Raw genomic sequence first — 19,480 nt, forward strand, 5'->3', positions numbered from 1 at the left:
CAAAGTAGACAAAGTGAAAACTATAATTTTTCATGCGTTACGGAAGTGTTTTTTTAAAAATTTGATTGCAAAAATTTTAAGTCAGTATTTCGGAAGCTTTAGCCTCTGACAGACAGCTACTGACAGTAAAAAATTTCCATTTAAAAAAAAATTAACAGCTATCCTACTTTATTATACTTTTGTTATTCATAGTACTAAATATTATAAATGTGTATGTTGGTTTGTCCTTAAATAACGCCGCAATGGACCAACAGATCGAAGTGAAAGTTAAAGATATTTTAATTGCAAACTAAATAAATCTAATTACAATAACACCACAATATAAAGTTCGGGAGATAAGTTTTGGAGGGTATTTTCAATAATCTGGGGCGCCGTCACTCATCGAAGCGAGATAGCAAAAATGAAATAACGCGAGTCAGAGGGAGCGGGAAGTCCCGGCTTCGATTCCTGGCAGGTGGAATTTATAATTTCTAATCTGGTCTGGTGGGAGTATGAGTAGTTACCACCCCCAGCAAAGCAGTGCTGCCAAGCGATGTAACGTTCTGGTACGATGCTGCGTAAACACCGATAAGGGGTATGGGTTTAATAAAAACCGCTATATATATACTGCTAATCTTCCAAGTTTGCCCGCTTTCATCTCTCATTCTCAGTTACCACTAGGTGAGATCGCAGTCAAGGGCTAACTTGTATTGGTAAGAAAAAGGCATTATCGAGTGAGCTGTGTGAACTTATTGATATGTATTTTTATACATTTTATAATGGTGTTATTACCTACACTTCAAGTCAATTACTAAATAATTATAAATACATATCACAAATTTCGTCACTGGCAGTAAGCGAAACCGTGGCCAGGCGGTCAAGGCGTCGGGCGCGAACCCAGAAGATGCAGGTTCGAATCATGCCGGCTACGCAATTTATAATATTATGTATTTAAAATTATTTATTGATATGTCTCAGGTGAACGCGTAGTTCAAAGGCTGGAATCTGCCGCGGCGGCATGCGCGGAGGCAAGCGGCGGGGCAGCCACGGAAGCCGCGTTCCATTGCGGTTCGCCCGCCGCCTTGCGGGCGCAACTCTCGGCCGTCCGCTCGGCGCACGCACATGCCCACAAACTGTGGCAACACAAGAAGATGCAGCTCGACCAGTGCTTCCAGCTCAGGCTATTTGAACAGGATTGCGAAAAGGTATCGTTCAAATACAAATGCAATGAATTAAACCTTTTTTTAAAGAATACGTTTTCCTAGCTTATTCTCGCGTCCGTGTGGACTACAAAAATTTCAAACCCCTCCTGTATCCTCTTAGGGGTTCAATTTTCAAAAATATTTTCTTAGCGAATGTCTACGTCATAATAGCTATCTGCATGATAAATTTCAGCTCGATCCGTCCAGTAGTTTGAGCTGTACGTTGATGGATCAATCAGTCAGTCAGTCAGCTTTTCTTTTTATACATACAGAAGATGTAACGGGCACATACAACGATAGAATATAGGTGTCACTATTTTATTTAGAGTGGTGGTGATAGCCTAGTGGTTAAAAAAGACGTTGGCCTCCTATTCGGGAGGTAGGGGGTTTGATCTCGGGCACGCACCTCTACTTTTCGAAGAAATTAAATATCACTTGCTTTAAAGGCGAAAGAAAATCTTGTGAGGAAATCTTTATGCCTGACAGTTCCTCGTAATGTTCTCAAAGGTGTGTGAAATCTGCCAATACGCAGTTGGTCGGGCGTGGCGAGATTCGGACAGGAGATTCGTGTTTAGTAGTGGGCCGGCGATGGGTTGTTGATGATGATGATCTCCTTCTTCTAGTGCCATCCCCTACCGGAGGTTGGCAATCATTGAGGCTAACTGGCTCTTGTTCACCGCTACCCTAAACAGCGACCTTGTACTCATGTTAAACCACTGGTGAAGGTAAGAACCTTCGAGCCAAGATGTTCGTCTACGTACAGGTCTACGTCTGCCTTTTATCTTGCCTTGTATTATAAGCTGCTGCTGATGATGATAATTTTATTCCAAAAGATGTGTATGAATGTAAAGGTGCGTTCCGGCCAGGAATATTTACGATTCGACTTTGAACATGACATTATAATGGTACAGTAATGACTGGAGTTGCTTCTATAACTGTCGCTCACAATAGCAATGTTCGAAGATGTATCATTACTGATACAAATGTGCGCAATGTATCTAAAGCTCGGCTTGGCATACTCACCGATGTTCTGAGCTGCTACATTATAAGAGAAAGCTCCTGATTAGTACGCACCTGTACATTAGAACTAAAATCCTGTTAATGATTAAGATTACAAATGGGTATTTTAATCTAGATGCTGGAATGGATAGTGAATCATCGTACGGCATTCCTGGCAACTTACGTAGAGATCGGCCGATCATGCGCCGCAGCGAAACGCCTTCAGGAAGAGCATGCTCGGTAAATATACATTTATTTTCATTGTGTAAGAGTCAGTTCCCACTTGTCTGTTGTCGGGCACCGATTTTGATCAGATCGGATCATTTAGTGAGAAATCTCAAACATTGAATGAATTAATATTGAGGAAACTGTAAGGTACAGTAGGTTTATGCATTGAAAAGGAGTCTTTATACATTTTAATAAATACTTACTAGTAATAATATAATATTGGATTAATAAAATATAATTGGTTTTGATTATGAAAGGAAGTGGATGTAGTTGTAGTAGTGAAATCCAGATAGTTAAGAAACTGACAAGGTATACATTTTTTTTGTTAATGCAGAGTCAATTAAATCTTTACTGTTGCTAAAGGTATTTCCTTTTATTAATTTTAATTTACTTCTTCATACATTAGCTGGCAATGTTTCATTGATTGAAAATTTAGTATTAAATATTGTTTCCTACAAGTAGATTATATCTCTGTGTATAAATATGAATGTATCTCTGTCATTTGTTTGTTTGTCCATTATGCCTTCAGCATTCCCATAACATTCATCCGATTGTGATGAAACTATTCACTGACTATTTTTACATAGTAAATTGTCTTTGAATTGACCAGTAGAACTTCGCGATCGCATCACGGGCAATAAACGGTACGATCAAAGTACAATAGGTGGCGCGTTAGTCGTTTTTACAAAAAGATTTGCAACTCATACCAGACATTATAGCTAGTATGAAATAAAATCAAATGTTTTGGTTATTCCGTTCAAGACAATAAAACGAAACAAAGAAGAATTGAAGTTTAAATTCAAACATAAACATGTAGAAATTTTAAATTCGTTAATTGGTTTTCAATAATAAAATTCTTGTTCTTGAAACGTTGCAATACTGTACCAATTCGTAATCAAACGACAAAATTCCAATAAGATTTACCTACACTAATGCGCTTTCAACTGATTTTCAAATTGCATGTCAACGTGCTTTAGACGCATGCTCTATCTACCCAGACGTATGCCCGTGCTTATGCTGCAAGTTCGCTAACAATAGCGCATCCACCGTGTAGTACATGTAATATCGCACCTTTTGTATCTTCTCCCTCGTTTGTGACGCGCACGCAACACGCGAAATTTTAAATAAATAGGTAATTAATACTGTAATTAATGATTAATACGAAGACGCATGCGCCATTGCATGCATTGCTTCGGCAGGTTACATGGCGTATATATCTCCGCAACTTAAAACAAGTGGACAGCGCACCAGTGTAGTTAGGCAAAATACAGAAACTGTGAAAACGTCAAAATTCCTCAATTCACTATAGGTACATACCCCTTAACTGAGCCGGCTCGTGGGGTCGTGGGCTAGGGTACGAATTGCGAACTTAAAAAAGCTGTTGTCAAAAACCTTTAAGTCCTTGATTTTTATGTCAATTTGTACTCTCCCACAAACCGCGCCTTCCTTTTTTTAAATCTTTTCACGAGCCGTCTCAGTGAAACAATATATACGTATAGGTACTTACTGAATTGGATTTCACTGCCCTAATCTAAGAAACACTGAGCGTTTATAAACAATAGCGCTTAGAACTTTCCTGTTTAACACTGACCATCAATCAAAACACCTCTTGACTGACGTCAGCATGAGTCAGTAGACTCTGAACAATTGTTGTTTGCCAATGGTTTATTAAAGCTTATATACGAGTCCTGAATGCAAATATATATTACATAAGCAATTTGTGTACGCTTTGACAAAACCTTAAAAGTTAAAACCCACTCGGACGCCTTTGTTCCTGATATTATTCTATTCATTCAAGTAAATGAGTTAAGTTTTGCAGCCAAATGTCAGGGAGCGTTTGTTTACGAATTTGTCACGTGGAGGTTTATTTTCATGAGAAGCGAGCGAAATAGCATTCGGGTTATGTTACGTAATAGGGCGCCTCTATTTATTCAATAGCATTCCATTGCAACAAGAAATAACATTTCCTTGATAATAATTCATTACGTTAACTTAAAACTAAAGCTACCAGGATTCCAAACGCCCAGGTCTGAGAAAAGCCCACAAGTCACAACAAACTCAGCCGGGTATTGTAATTATTATCACCGTTTCACTCTATCACTTTAAACTTTTGTTAGAACTATCAAAGCTGTTAAAGCAACTCATCCCCAAGCTTTCTTATAATTTAAATAATCCTTTCCAATATAATGTTTCAATAAGCGTGCGTTTACAACTTTGAACTTGTTGAAAGAAATCTCCAATATGCATATGGGAGCTCACTTGTAGGAACGGCAAGCCAGGGCAAGTCAGCTTGTTTTCTATAAGTCGCACATATTAATAGAGACACATTTTATATTTACCAGGTTTGCAGCCGCTTGTACGGGCGGCGGACGACCGAGCGTAGCGCGTGTGACGGCCGCTGCACGTAGACTTGCGGATAAGAGGCACTACGCGGAACCACAGATAACAGCACTTGCGCATCGCCTCGAACGCGCCTACAAACAGCTTTCTGCAGGTTATTATTTTGTTTATTATAGAATTGAAATATTTTAAAGAGAAAACACTTTTTGTCTTTCGAAATATGCGTGCGGAAGTTCATTTTAACCGCTAGCGTGGAAAAGTCTGAAATTTGAACATGACGAACTATGGATGGCGTACCTAACTTTTTTCTTTCTATTAAAATGCCATATATTATTTTAATGAAATTAAATTTGAATCACCCGAAAAAAACTAGGTAATTAAAATTTTGTTGTACTCAATTCTTGTACTTTTGGTTTCTTTTCCTCGCTGTAGTTAGATGAAAAGTTTGCTCCAAAATTATTTACGCTCGTGGCTTTGAATTCCTCGTTACGCTCAAGATGCATGCTCAGTAACTAAAATCATGCAGTGAACGACAGAAAAATTATATGACAATTGTTAAAAAACCGCGTTTCTAACAATTGCTATTCAAAAATAGAGGCCACTAACATGCATTCGTTAAACACCTAACTTCTTGTTTGTACTGTGTGTAATGCCACTGCCATGATTGGCCGACTCAAAGTGACAGTTACGGAGTTCGGTACAATCGAATTGAAAGCACGATGTGCACCGCCCACCGATTAATTTTCCGAATAATTCTATGTTTTGTCGTTCACTATAATGCTTTTGTTCCAACTTTCGCTAATGTACCTGTATTGTTTATTGGTAGGTTTGGAGGAGCGTTCCGCTGTGCTGTCGCTGTCTGTAGTGTTCCACCACAAGGCGGAAGCGTACGCGAGCGCGGTGGGCGGCTGGGGCGCGCAGTGTGCCGTGGCGCTGCAGTTGGCGACGGGCGGGCCGGGCGCGCCGCCCTGCGCTGACCCACGCGCTCTCGAGCAACACGCGCAGAGGCACCGGCAGCTGTACGAACACATGTGCCAGGCGTATACTGAGGTGAGTTGACATTAGCATTAATAAATGGGAGCGAGATGGCAATCGGGGTATGAGATGAGCCGTGAAAGCCGCCCCCCCCCCCCGTTAGATCACTAACTATTTAATAATTATGAGTATGTAGGTAAAATACAATAATATCTCAATATTAGTCCGGATCCATTGGATATTGGTCATGGGTTCCAGACCTTAGAATATTCCTTTTCTTCAAACATGTAAAATTTTGCTATATTACGTATTTTATTTACAGGTCCATTCAACAAGTAAGAAACTGCTGTACCAACTTGACCATTTAGTGCAAGTTTGTCATCAGACAGATCCGGCAGACATGGTGAGTCCATTTTATTATATTAATTTATCTTACCATAAGTTTTTCAGAAGTTATAAGGCTCTGACATGGAGAGTTCGCTTTATCCGTCAATAAATATAATTAATGAGGCTTTATACATTATGTACGTGTGTGTAGACTTCTCGACAAGCTCTGATCCTCGAGCACTTACCTATATTATCACTACCATGGAAGAAATGGCTGAAATCAATACAATAAGGGGGCAGGGAGGTATCTACTAAGAAATTATTCATCTCTGCAGAATGAAGGCTCCGTAAGTTCCGCGGGAGGCAGCGGGGGCGACCCGGCCGCGGACTACAGCTCGGGCGCGAACCACGTGCTGGCTGTCATCCACCAGATCCTCGGCCATCACCGGGCGCTCGAGTCGCGCTATCACCAGGCGCGGCTCAAGCTGCACCAGCGACTCGCGCTGCTACTGTACAAGGAGGACTGTAGGCAGGTTGGTAGTAGATTTGTAACTAGAGCCCGACCACTGGAGGGCTAAAAGATATTTTTCATCTCACTTCAATAAAAAATCAAATCTGATATTGTTATTTCTTTTAAAAGACCATACGATCTTTGACAAATGACAATGTTGGTAAGACCTATCCACAGATTATAGATAGAATGAAATGGGACAAAAGTTGCCATTACTAGCTCCACAATTTTTTATTCTTTTTCAATATAAAAATTAATCCATCGTGTTATTTGTTTTAGGTGTTAGATTGGCTAGGAAACCATGGCGAGAAGTTCTTGATGAAAAACACAGGAATTGGAAAGAATCTCCACAAGGCTAGGACTTACCAGAAATCTCATGAACACTTCGAAAATGTTGCACAGGTATGTTGCGTTAAAATTCATTTGCACTCTCATCAAATATCTTTGTTTAAAGTAAAAGCTGCAATCCATACTAATATTATGAATGAGAAAGTTTGTCTGTCTGTCTGTCTGCTAGCCTTTCACGGCCCATCTGCTTAACCGATTTTGACGAAATTTGGTACAGAGATAGCATGAACACCGTGGAAGGAAATAGGCTACTTTTTATCCCGGAAAACCAAAGAGTTCCCACGGGATTAAAAAAAATCTAAATCCACGCGGATGAAGTCGCGGGCATTATCTAGTCTAGAATATTTATTTATTGATCTGCTCATTTTTTGCGCAATTGTAAAATAAAAACAATAAAAGACAAACCAAGCTTTTTTTTTGTAAATGGAAAAGTTTGATACCTATAGCATAGTATAAAGAGAGACACAGTAGTCTAACGCATTCTTTGATCTCCAGGCCAGTATGTAATATCATGTCCTGCCTCTGTGCCTATTGTGTTACGAATTAACTGCCAATGGCCTTTTCGGATGAAACACATAATACAGTATTATTAACTTTGTTCCCTGTTATCAGAATACATACACAAACGCCGAGAAGCTTCTAGCGGCAGCGGAAGAGTTGGCAAGATCTGGTGAATGCGACGCTGAGGAAGTATTAGGGGTGGCGCGGGAATTAGAAGCACACGTTGCCGCATTCGCAGCTAGGGGCGACCGACGAAGAAGACGACTAGATCTGGCTGTCTTGCTCTACACGCATGAAAAAGAGGTATTAGCTATTTCTTTATATTTTTTCGTAATGTTTCACAATCAAAACGGTAAATTAGACTTTTACCATTTAATTATCGCACTAGCGCGCAAACATTTAAGATGGGTTCCGAACAGAACAGCTGTTTTGAAGTCGTCATTTTTATCGAGATGCTTTATTGTATACAGTGTGTTTTTTCACTGGGACAGTATGGGGAAATCCCAAACCATAGGTGATACAAGGTAACTGTCTTAGGAACCATATTTTAGTCTTTTTTTGTAAAAACAATTTTGGCATAGTCAATTTTTTGTATATTCAGTACATATTCTATGTTTTTTATTATTTTGCTTCCTTTGTACAGTTACTACAATGGCTGGAGACGCTCCGAAGTGGCGGTGGTGGCACGAGCGGCGTGACTGATGAAAGCCCCGAAGCAGCGCGGAGAGCGCTCGAACAATGCGCGCAGCATCGCGTCGCTTCGCTCGACGCTTGTGCTGCTACCATTGCCCACGGCGAAGCGTTGCTGCAGGATCTAAGGTTAGTCAATCCTCTTATACTAGGTTCTTTTGTAAAGTTATTAAAATATCTGGAGATGCGCCGAAATGGCGGCGTTGTGTCTCCGTTGTAACTGATGAAAGCCTTGTAGGAGCACGGCGCTCGCTTGTTTCTGATCAGTGATCACATAACAATTTTGTTTGTAGTAAGTTGGCAATTTTTTGATTTTAAGTAACAGCAATGAGTTACGGAACATGTAAAAATTTTGTTTGTAGTAGGCAATTTTAGATTTTTGATAACGGCAATAAGTTTTGTTTTGTTACGGAACATGTAACAATTTCGTTTGTAGTTGGCAATTTTAGATTTTGGTTTCACGGCATTTTTATGTGTTCTGAAACAAAACAATACTCCTCGTATTGTTTTGTTTCGGAACACATAAAAACATTTTGTGTGTATAAGGTAATTTCATATTTTTGTTAGACTTTGTTTGTTTCTTTCTTTCGTAGTACGATTTCTTTTGTAGTAAGTAATTTTAGATCTTGCTTCACACAAAGGAGACTTTTTATTAAAGAACATTGATTGTGCAAGAACACTTGCAACTAAAACAAGTAAAATTAACCGTCGATACTTCGTAAAATAAATGCGTAGTTTATTAAAATGTATCTAGATTAGCAATGTCCTCTAACATCCGGTCGACGTTTTTTGCTTAAACGGAATGTTAAAATTAACACACTCCTTAAAATGTCAGACTTAATGATAGCCTGTGCAAAAATGTTGCGATTACTTCGGCCCAGTTGCACACCAGACAGTTAAAGTTTCATTACGGTTACCGTTAAACTTTGACCGTTCATAATAACGCAAATTTGTTAACTTTGGACCAACATTATATCTTCAACTTTAATTTACGCAATCCACGAGTCTTGTGCTGGAAGTTAACTAGAACAGTGCACCACTATCATTATATCAATCAACGCTATCAAAGGGAATCTTCTATATTATTATCCACAAAGAACTGCACCCCAGATTTTTGGATCATGTAGTATGAATACTGACTTGAGACACTATTTTGCTTTTTATTGGTGGTTAAAGTTTATCGGCAACTGTAACGTAACTATAACCGTCTGTCATACAACTGAACCTAATTATGCATAAATTTATTAGGTAGTGTATAAAGACTTGGACATTTATTCCGTCTAACGAAGTCGTTATAATATTTTATATTTATGTTTAATTCAACCTCATTTTCATTGGTCAATATTACAAAGGTTTATTTATTAAAGTAGCACAAAGAAGATCTACTTACGCATCGTTTGATTCTCAGCTTCGAATTGTAACCTAAAAATAACATGTCGCCGCAACAGGAAAAACTGTAACTAGTTTTTGCCTGCAGTTCCTTTTACGTGTGTCGTGTATAGCTAACTACAGCTGAATAAGACTGATTGATTTGCGATGTGAGGCAAAAAGTCTGCGGATCCGCACTTGGCCAGCGCTGCAGCGAGCGTGCACGCTCCCGGGCACGCACCTCTATCCTTTCGGAGTTATGTGCGTTTTAATTAATTAAATATCACTTGCTTTAACGGTGAAAGAAAACATCGTGAGGAAACCTGCATGCCTGAGAGTTCTCCATAATGTTCTCAAAGGTGTGTGAAGTCTACTAATCCGCACATGGCCAGCGTGGTAGACTATGGCCAAACCCTTCTCATTATGAGACGAGATCCGTGCTCAGTATTGAGCCAGTGATGGGTCAATTATGTTGATGATGGTGTATTCTTTAAAGGTAACACGAAAAAAGTTTTATCTTAAGGCGCAACGCGCACCGTTGCAACCGCCTTAGAGTTGAAGTGCAACGTTTGTTTTTGATAGGCCAAACCGATATACGACGCGTCCATTATGCACCGTCAGTCTCCTCTGCGTTTTAATTTCAACGTACTTTTGTAAAATCTAATTATATAAAAGGATAAGGTGACTGACTGACTGACTGACTGATCTATCAACGTACAGCTCAAACTACTGGACGGATCGGGCTAAAATTCGGCATGCAGATAGCTATTATGACGTAGGCATCCGCTTAGAAAGGGTTTTAGGAAAATCCAACCCGTAATGGGGTGAAATAGGGATTTGAAATTTGTGTAGTCCACGCGGACCAAGTCGCGAGAATAAGCTAGTTTTCCTATAAGTTGTTATCAAAAAGATGTTGGGCATCGGATCCACTTCACCCCGAAGGTATGCGTTGCGCTAAACTCTTACTAATGGTTTTAAATTTATTTCTCGGTTACTACTAGTAATGTATAGTCATTTGCTTGCGGTGTGCATTCAGCTCCTGTCCGACTTGTTTACCGTAAGAGGATAAGTGGCTCTACCAGTGGCGCCAGACTACAGGATGACTGGGAGTTTCATGCCCTTATCAAGCCATTCACTATGCGGGCTATTCTTCCAAGCTTTATTTTCGTCCTGAGCCCTTAGTATACGTTTTCAAGTTAAAAACTAGACAACCCGAGATAGGATTACGTTATTACTTACTTTATATATGGAGATGTCCAGCACGATGTCCCTTATTATGAGTATAAGACAGATTTACCTCAACGCTTATGTCAAGTTAGCTTACTAAAGGATTGAACTAAATTAGTACCGTAGTAGAGTCGTTAGTAGAGACGTGGTAAAGACGACCGCTTCTTATTCAGGAGGTCGGCGGTTCCGTTCTGGGCAGACGCCTCTAACTTTTCGGAGTTATATGTTTTTTAAGGAATTAAATATCACTTGTTCTAATACCTGAGAATTTACCACAATATTCTCAAAGATATGTGAAGTCTGCAAATTCACACTTGACCAGTGTTGCGGACTACGGCCTAAACCCTTCTTTTTCTGAGAGAAGACTTGTGCTAAGTAGCTGGCTGGCGAAAGGTTACTCATGATGATGATGATGACATTAATACTTGTAAGAAGCGGCAATTTCAAACAGAAATAGTTTTCTATTAGGTTATTAAAATTAGTAGGATACTGGACATCAAGCTAAGCTAATTATTAAAAAAAACTACGCGGGTTTTTTTTTTTGATAAAGTCTATTGCAGTTTTTACCATAGAAGTAAACCGATTTTCTACCAGGTTGCCAAGTTGCATTCGCCGCAATGCACTGCAAGTTGCTATGGCTTGTGAGTCGCGCAGTTTACCATCGGGTAAGACCACGGAGCGACGTACGTTTTCTCGCTCCAGCGCTACTTACGTGGTTACGCGCCAAGTAAATCGAATTGAATACTACGATCGATCTCTTCAAAATAAATAAACGATATGATTTTGTGGTGATTTAATATTTGAAACTGTAAGGTTGTGGTTTTATAGCAAATTCGGTTTAACCCTATTATTTACCTACTCTATGTGCATCCATAATACTAATTAATTAATTACTAAAGTTAGCCTTCAAACAATTAGAATAGTATGCAGGTTCAAGAAATACATTTAAATAAGTTTCTACTCACAGGTCTTTTAACATGAATTAAGTACAAGTCTTCTTTATAAAAACACTAGATGATTCCCGCTACGTCGTCTGCGTATGTTTCGGATTATAAAAATCCTGTGGGAATCTTTGATTTTCTGGGATAAAAGGTAGCCTACCATGGTAGGTCTCATATATTGATGCCCACGATTTCCTCGGCGTGGATTTTTTTTTCGGCAGGATTCTTTGATTTTCTGAAACAATCTCTCTCCTTGCCAAATTTCGTTAATATCGGTTAAACGGATGGGCCGTAAAAAGCTAGCAGAAAGACAGACACACTTTCGCATTTATAATAACATTAATGTGAATAAGTATAGATTAATATGGATGTATATGTACGGTATATGTACCTAGTCGTGTTCAAATATTTAGTTTTCGTATTGAATTGGGGTGAGGTCCCTAACGTTTGTAGGTGGTTTTGTTTCCATTGAAATTCCGTCTAGTACTTGATCACAAATGTTTGCAGCAAGGGTATGTTCTGAGAGCAATCTGGTAGGTTTTATTCTTCTTTTAAATGATATTGGGTTTATTTATTTATATAAAGTTTTCATGCCTTATTTGTTCCTCATATTTTTTGAAAAGAGGAATGAATAATGTTTTATTTTGCGATCCTAAAATGGTATTTTACTAACTCTTCAACATTTATAATACCCATTTTTTGTCAACGTTAGATCGCAATAATTTTGTATACAATCCGTACAAAATGACTCCTCGCGCGCCATTTTTACTATGGGTCAACTGTCATGTCAAAAGTACGGTTTACCCTTAGAGTAAGGACTAAAATCGCACTTTTGACATGAAATTTGACACAAAAAGTCAAAATGGCGCGTGAGGAGTTAAATTTTACGCGTTATACTTGGTACAACTTGAACAATACGAAGTTATATCATGTAAGTAGGCAATAAATTTAAATTTTTAATTATTGCTTCTTCCGTATTACCATTGAACTTAACTATCCTATTTCCTGCCACTATTACTAATGAGAATTATGCTAAATGCGAAAGTTTGAATCTTTGTTATACATACACACCAAATTTTTTTAACAGAATTGCATAAAAATTTATAATAAAATTAAAACTACTCAGACAACGTTTTGTAATCACCATCTCATTACTTTATAATATCCTGTAATAGTAAATAATAACTACGATATTTTTAGGGGAGACAGGATGCGCAGCGCAGCATAGAGCATAGAGTGCACCGAGGGTCTCTCGCGACACCTCCAATAGAGTACGCGTCGCTCGCTTCGCTCTCTATCTCTAAACAATTTTGAATTAATGACAAAGGTGTCCTTTTTTATTCTTGTAAGCTCTTCCTTCTTTAAAAATAATTTTTACTCGTGTATCCCGCGGGTCCACGAATTAAACGGACTATTGCTTACATGTCTACATCATAATAGCTATCTGTATGCCATCCGTCCAGTAGTTTGAGATGTGTGTTGATAGATTAGTCAGCCAGTCAGTCAGCTTTTCCTTTTATATATTTAGATTTTCGATTTTTTCGAAGTTGCGGAACTATCAAATTGCTCATAGCCAGTTCTTGTTAATATTTACACTTGTATTGAGTTTTATGCTCCCCTTCGGGTGCTTGTTAAAAGTTTGTCGACGTTATTCGTTCCATGACAATATGAGTCGAGTATGCTTCGTGTTTGTATTTTGGACAACTACTTTTATCTAATTAGCTTATGGTAGGTAGGTACTAAGGTAAAATGTTGAATGCTTAATCGATTTTAATGCGGCTAGCGTATAAATTGGAACCATTTTAAAATTAATACCGAAGTCTGAAAGGCGTGCATTATTTCCTAAATGGGATTTCATAATTTTTTTGTACTTTGGTTTTAAGCATGTTCCTAAGAACTGTCTTCTTATTGATTGATACAAAAGTGTGTCTGTCTGTCTGATAACTATTCACGGTCCATCCGCCTAACCAATTTTAACTAAATTTCATACGCGACAAGTTGCATCCCGGAAATGGACATAGGCTACGCAAATATCTTGATTAGGTGGTGACCGTATGCTATAAACTAAAAAAAAAACCGGCCAAGTGCAAGTCAGACTCGCCCACTGAGGGTTCCGTACTACAATCGTATTTTATCTACATTTTGTACGATAAATCAAAAACTATTATGTATAAAAAAAAAAAAAAAATCTGTTTTAAAATGTACAGGTAAAGCCCTTTCCCACCCTCCCCAATGATACCCCACTTGATATAGCAATCTTACTTTGGATGTCGAAAATAGCAATATTTGTTGGAAACACGTTTTAATTTTTTTTCTTATGATGTGACCACAAATTCGTGCAAACTGTGGAACCAACTCCCATCGGCGGTGTTCCCACTAGATTATAACATGGGGTTGTTCAAGGGGCGGACCAACAAATTCCTAAAAGGCCGGCAACGCATCGGCGGCTCCTCTGGTGCTGCAAATGTTCATGGGCGGCGGTAATCACTTAACATCAGGTGACCCGCCTGCTCGTTTGCTTGCTATATCTATTAAGATTTTTCCCCTAATGTCTGATATAACCCCTACCTACCTGCCAAATTTCATGATTCTACGTCAACGGGAAGTACCCTGTAGGTTTCTTGACAGACAACAAAGTGATCCTATAAGGGTTCCGTTTTCCTTTTGAGGTACGGAACCCTAAAAACCTACATTATTAATGATCATGCAAAGGCTAGAAATAACAGGGCAATTTTATAGCATACAACTAGATGATGTGAGATGCCAAAGTGGGATCACTTTGCCGGGAAGTCGACAACAATAGTTGATGGGTCTCGCGAGTGATTTAAATTGTCTCACAATCGCTTTTTCCGGTGATCGTCGGTTGGGGCGAGCGGCCTGAGATCTGTACGTCGTCTCCACCCCCACACTTTATTGATATTGTTCCATCGATATCAGTTTTCCACTAGATGCGGCGCTTCATAGTAACATGTTCCAACGAACATTTCCGCAGTCCTATCAAAAGCAATCCGCTTTGAACGCAGCCCGTTTGTAAAAATTAATCTTGCGCATCATGATCACCTATCGCTGGCCCACTACTGAGTACATATTATTATTCACGTTGTCATATGGTACCTTTAGTAGGTACCTATATAGTATAGTCTGTTCCAACTCATACCTAACGAGCTGATGCCCGCGACTTCGTCCGCGTGAATTTAGGAACTCTTTGATTTTCAATCTCCTGCTATTTAACAATACCCATGCAAAAATCACGTCGATCCGTTGCTCCGTCGCGATTTGATTGAAGGACAAACCAATAAACCAACAATAAAATACATTTTCGCATTTATAATGTGAGTAGTGATACCTATATACCTATAGTGTTCGTAGAAATCTAAAGCGGATTACGATTGACAGGAGTGTGGACTGCGGACACCGCTGTTCCGGCAGAATTGCCGCATCTATCGGAACATTTATATCGCTGTATCGTAGGTACCACTCGTCTCGAGCACCCACAAAATAAATATAGCTTGCGAATAAAGTTACATGTACTCTTGGGTACGAGAATTCTGCGTAAGTCAGACGTTATGAGTGCAATTGATTTCGTATTACAATATCCAAAATGCTTACAAACCAATTGAAACCTTCAAACTTCATCGTTATCCACACTAATATTATAAATGCGAAAGTGTGTCTGTCTGTCTGCTAGCCTTTCACGGCCCATCCGTACAACCGATTTTGACGAAATTTAGTACAGAGATAGCTTGCATGTCGAGGAAGGACATACGCTACTTTTTATCCTGGAAAACCTAAAAATACCTACGGGATTAAAAAAAAAACTAAATCCACGCGGACGAAGTCGTGGATATTATCTAGTAGATTATAAGGAAATCTCAACAAATTAATCAAAAGCCGGCAACACTTTGACCGTTCTTTTGATACTGCACATGTTCATAGGCGACGGTAACACTTCAACTACTCGTTCGCTCACTATTTAAATTAATAAAACTACTGTGTGGGTAATATAACTCATAGGGCAATTAATATATTTTGATATTGTGATATTAATAAGACATTCAAAAACCATGCAATTTAATATGCAGTATCAAACGCTTCTTACATTATGAAAGTAATTTTACCCTTTTCAGAATAAAAGTGTTAAAGCCTGTACGCAAGATAAATACGCAACCGTAACTTTCTCACGGTTATTTCGCTTCGGTATGATTGCGATTTTCGGATTATTATGCAAGGAGCTTAAAATCTATCGACTATTTTACGGTGTTTTCTTAAGCCACCCATTAAACCTATTATCCACAGAGAATGTTACCTTGACTTGAATATTCAAGTACCTAAACGGTTTAAGTGTAAAGTTTCTTAGGCCCTGTGACAAGACTAAATTAACGCGTCCACCTTGCTCTGTCATCAGACCTAGTCAATTCTTTATGAGTCCATGTGTCTATCAACTACTAGTCAGGACTTGTCCAAAGAATGGTTGGTCAACTCTCAATAGTTCTGACTTCCTGTCATAATTTAAATGGCAACAACTTTTTAAGACCAAATCAATGAGACTAAATCCGATTCATCTGCTGTAAGTTGTCAAAGAGTCGGCTACTTCACAGACTATCCTAATCCAAACCGACGTCCGTCCGTCCGCCCGTCCGTCCAATACACGTAAAACATGTTTTCGCAACATAAAATAGCAGACAATAAAGGTGCATATGGTAGCCATTCCCCTCCCAGCTCTTAATTGTGGAGAGCCCTTGGCCTACCCTCGCTTACGCCCCCCTGCATCATTCACCTTATTGAAAAGCATATTCGCTCTTTCCAACTTTTAATAACGAGACTATAACGACCGAGTCTGATCCCCTGAACTGCACGTGGATATAAAATTCGTTAGCCGAAATAAAATCAACAATTTGAACGCTAAGCATTATGTGCTTATGCTCTCGTACACTAATGTACTATATGACTATGATACCGTTTCTTGAAAATTTCTACTTTGTAATATTTATACAATAGGCTCTTTATTAAATGTATCAAGATGCAAATTAATGTTCCGATATCTATACTGTGGCGTTGTTAGTGTTGAACGACACAATGATGAGCTTGGATAATGAGTTTAAAAGTCAAGGATAATTTAGATATTTGGTACGTGAAGCGTATCAATAGCAATATGAATTACTTTACATATATGTATATCTGCGGAACAGTCCTGCAGGCCGATTGCGAATCGACTGCATCTATCATTTAATGACAGCATCAATGTCAAAATATGGTTTTCCTATCACGGTTCGGTGAGACAGTCCACAAAGGATAGATGTGGACAAAAAATGTTTTGACAGTTCATTTACACTATCGATAAAATTTATTGTATGAAAAATGCTATTGCGGACGCGTTTTGAAGTTTGATGTCATATAAGAACCTCGACAAATGTTACGTCAAATGAGGTTTTCATTGAAACAACTCGAGAGGTGTTTTTATCAGTGACATAAGCTATCCGCAAATCGTTTTACTACTCATATTAATTAAAATAAAGTTATGAAAGGGATTAAAAAAGGCTATAGTAATTCTTCTGCTAGATAAGAAATCAATTATTAATTTTAGAAGCTAGTATAATAGTATAAAAGTATTTTTAGATTAATGTAAGTCTCATAAGTACTTTTAAAAGAATATGTGATGACTCTTTCATTAGTAGGTTTGATGCACAGAGTACATTAAATATAGAGGTATACTAACACTGAGAAATGAGAATCACAGAGTACTTTTTACACGCACCTATAACTTCTTGGAGAACAGTTATGTGCATTTTAACTAAATAATTAAATATCATTGCTTTAACGGTGATGGAAAACATCGTGTGGAAACCTGCATGCCTGAGAGTTCTCCAAAATGTTATCAAAGGTGTGTGAAGTGAAGTCTACCAATCCGCATTTGGCCAGCATGGTAGACTATGGCCAAAACTCTTCTCACACTCAAGAGAACCGTACTCTATAGTGAGCCAGCGACAAGCTGAACATAATAGTATACCTTTGACTCCTTTGAGAACAATATGGAGAACTCTCAGGCATGCAGATTTCCTCATGATGTTTCCTTCACCGCTAAATCAAGTTAAGTATAATTAATTGTTTAAAACGCACATAACTCTTAGAGATGCGTACCTAGAATTGAACCCCCAACCTTCAATTATTCAGAGGTGGACATCCTAACCACTAGGCTCTTCGGGGAACTTCTAAAATTATTCCCCAAAGTAATGTCCAAAAGTCAAATCATTTCTGATTTAATTGATTTGGCTTTGGAAATTACTTTGGAATTTAAATTATTTAGGCAAATAAAACAACAGTTTGATGATTTTTTATGTATTCTTTATTAAAGTAAATTAGATTCTGACATTTTAATTATATCACCATCTGCTTCTTATAAATCTATTCTCTGGCACCGTTCATTATTTTATTTGTCTCTGCACGGGGTCCAAGAGCTCGAGTTCACAACATATCCCAATCCATATCTTTGTCAGGATGAAGAAATGAATGCAGCACTGTATCACCTTTGCCTGAAAAAAAATTATGATAACTGAGTAAGTGACCACTGACTGTGTTGCTTAATCTATACCACTAGGCACTATCTGTTTAGGTATGACGTTGTCTGCGAAGACTTTAGAATCAGTGTATATGGTATCTTTGTTACTAATTTAGCTAATCCAAATTGTTTCTTTAAATATTTGTGGTGCGAAGGAGTAAGAAACATCCAAACTTTCATATGAAGAGCAACGTTTTAGGCAGCTCTAGATACATAAGGAAACATACTCGAGAAAGCACTTGTAGTGTGGAGGTACTTACTATGAAGTCATAACCACCAGTAGCAATGGACTCAATTTGTATAATAGGTACTTTATGAAACGCTGTTAAAACTCCTCTAACTTTTCGGAGTTTAATACCATTGTAACAACTAAATATCACTTGCTTAGCTGTGAAGGAAAAGGAAGATCGTGAGGAAACCCGCATGAGAGCCTTTACTTGTATTGAATGATAACGTTTGTTAACTTACGAGTTTTAACTTCTACCACACCTCGTCACACAACAACTTCTCGAAGCAGCTACAGTCCGTCAATAAGGGTCCCAATACTTAGGCAAATCAGTGCCCAGGCATTTGCGTATAAGTTCAGTGAGAAAAACTAAGTCTCCGGAGTCCGAGGAGCAAGCAAAGTTGCAGAATTAATCACAAAAAACAAACGGGTAAACTATGGAAAAACAACAAAAAATTGTACTCTGTGGTCTGGGGTTCTAAATAGTTAGGTACCACAGACTAACTACTTATTTGTAATAAGTAACGTAGCCAAATTTAGGAGACTGTTATGTCCATGTAAATTGCTAGATTACCAAGTGATTACCATAGATATTCGATTTAGTCGGGTTATAATAGGTCCGTGCTACCAATACGTCATCAAAATGTCGATAATGACCAAATGCGATATAGTGCATTAGTCGTCCGCGATAGCAAATTTATCAACTGTAACGATCACGATTCTTAAGGATATTTCTATTGCGATGTCACATGTCAGTTTACGGCAATCGGCCTGCTGATCATTAATTAACTTTATCTTAGAATAGGTTTCTGTTTTTTGTTTACGGGGGAAATCTTCTAAAGATTCCCGACGTCCTGGGAAAGAGATCGGGTTTTTTAGGATTTCTAACTAGTAAAATCCCTCGGTGGCCACCCTCAGTGCTCCGAGATCTAGTCCATATTGAGAGGCTCCGAGATATATATCACTAATAAAATGCTATAAATTATTATTCCATTACACAGGGTCCTCTGCATTGCTCATTCACCAATTTCCCGCTAACTTCTTACGATCGTCAGTCACATC

At 38.5% G+C, this 19,480-nt stretch overlaps 1 protein-coding gene across 6 annotated transcripts in view; it reads left to right on the forward strand.

Moving 5' to 3' along the window:
- The window catches only part of trio (trio Rho guanine nucleotide exchange factor), a 145,923-nt gene that overhangs the window by 5,727 nt on the left and 120,716 nt on the right, over window positions 1-19,480 (forward strand). For all 6 annotated transcript variants that reach the window (XM_069509008.1, XM_069509012.1, XM_069509011.1 and 3 more), the window contains 9 exons: window positions 958-1,184; window positions 2,317-2,420; window positions 4,751-4,902; window positions 5,575-5,798; window positions 6,046-6,126; window positions 6,386-6,583; window positions 6,841-6,963; window positions 7,522-7,713; window positions 8,054-8,229. In XM_069509008.1, coding sequence (XP_069365109.1) covers window positions 958-1,184; window positions 2,317-2,420; window positions 4,751-4,902; window positions 5,575-5,798; window positions 6,046-6,126; window positions 6,386-6,583; window positions 6,841-6,963; window positions 7,522-7,713; window positions 8,054-8,229 — 1,477 coding nt within the window. The remainder of the gene's footprint in view (window positions 1-957; window positions 1,185-2,316; window positions 2,421-4,750; window positions 4,903-5,574; window positions 5,799-6,045; window positions 6,127-6,385; window positions 6,584-6,840; window positions 6,964-7,521; window positions 7,714-8,053; window positions 8,230-19,480) is intronic.

Source organism: Maniola hyperantus, chromosome Z (genome assembly GCF_902806685.2).
Source record: "Maniola hyperantus chromosome Z, iAphHyp1.2, whole genome shotgun sequence".
NCBI lineage: Eukaryota > Metazoa > Arthropoda > Insecta > Lepidoptera > Nymphalidae > Maniola > Maniola hyperantus.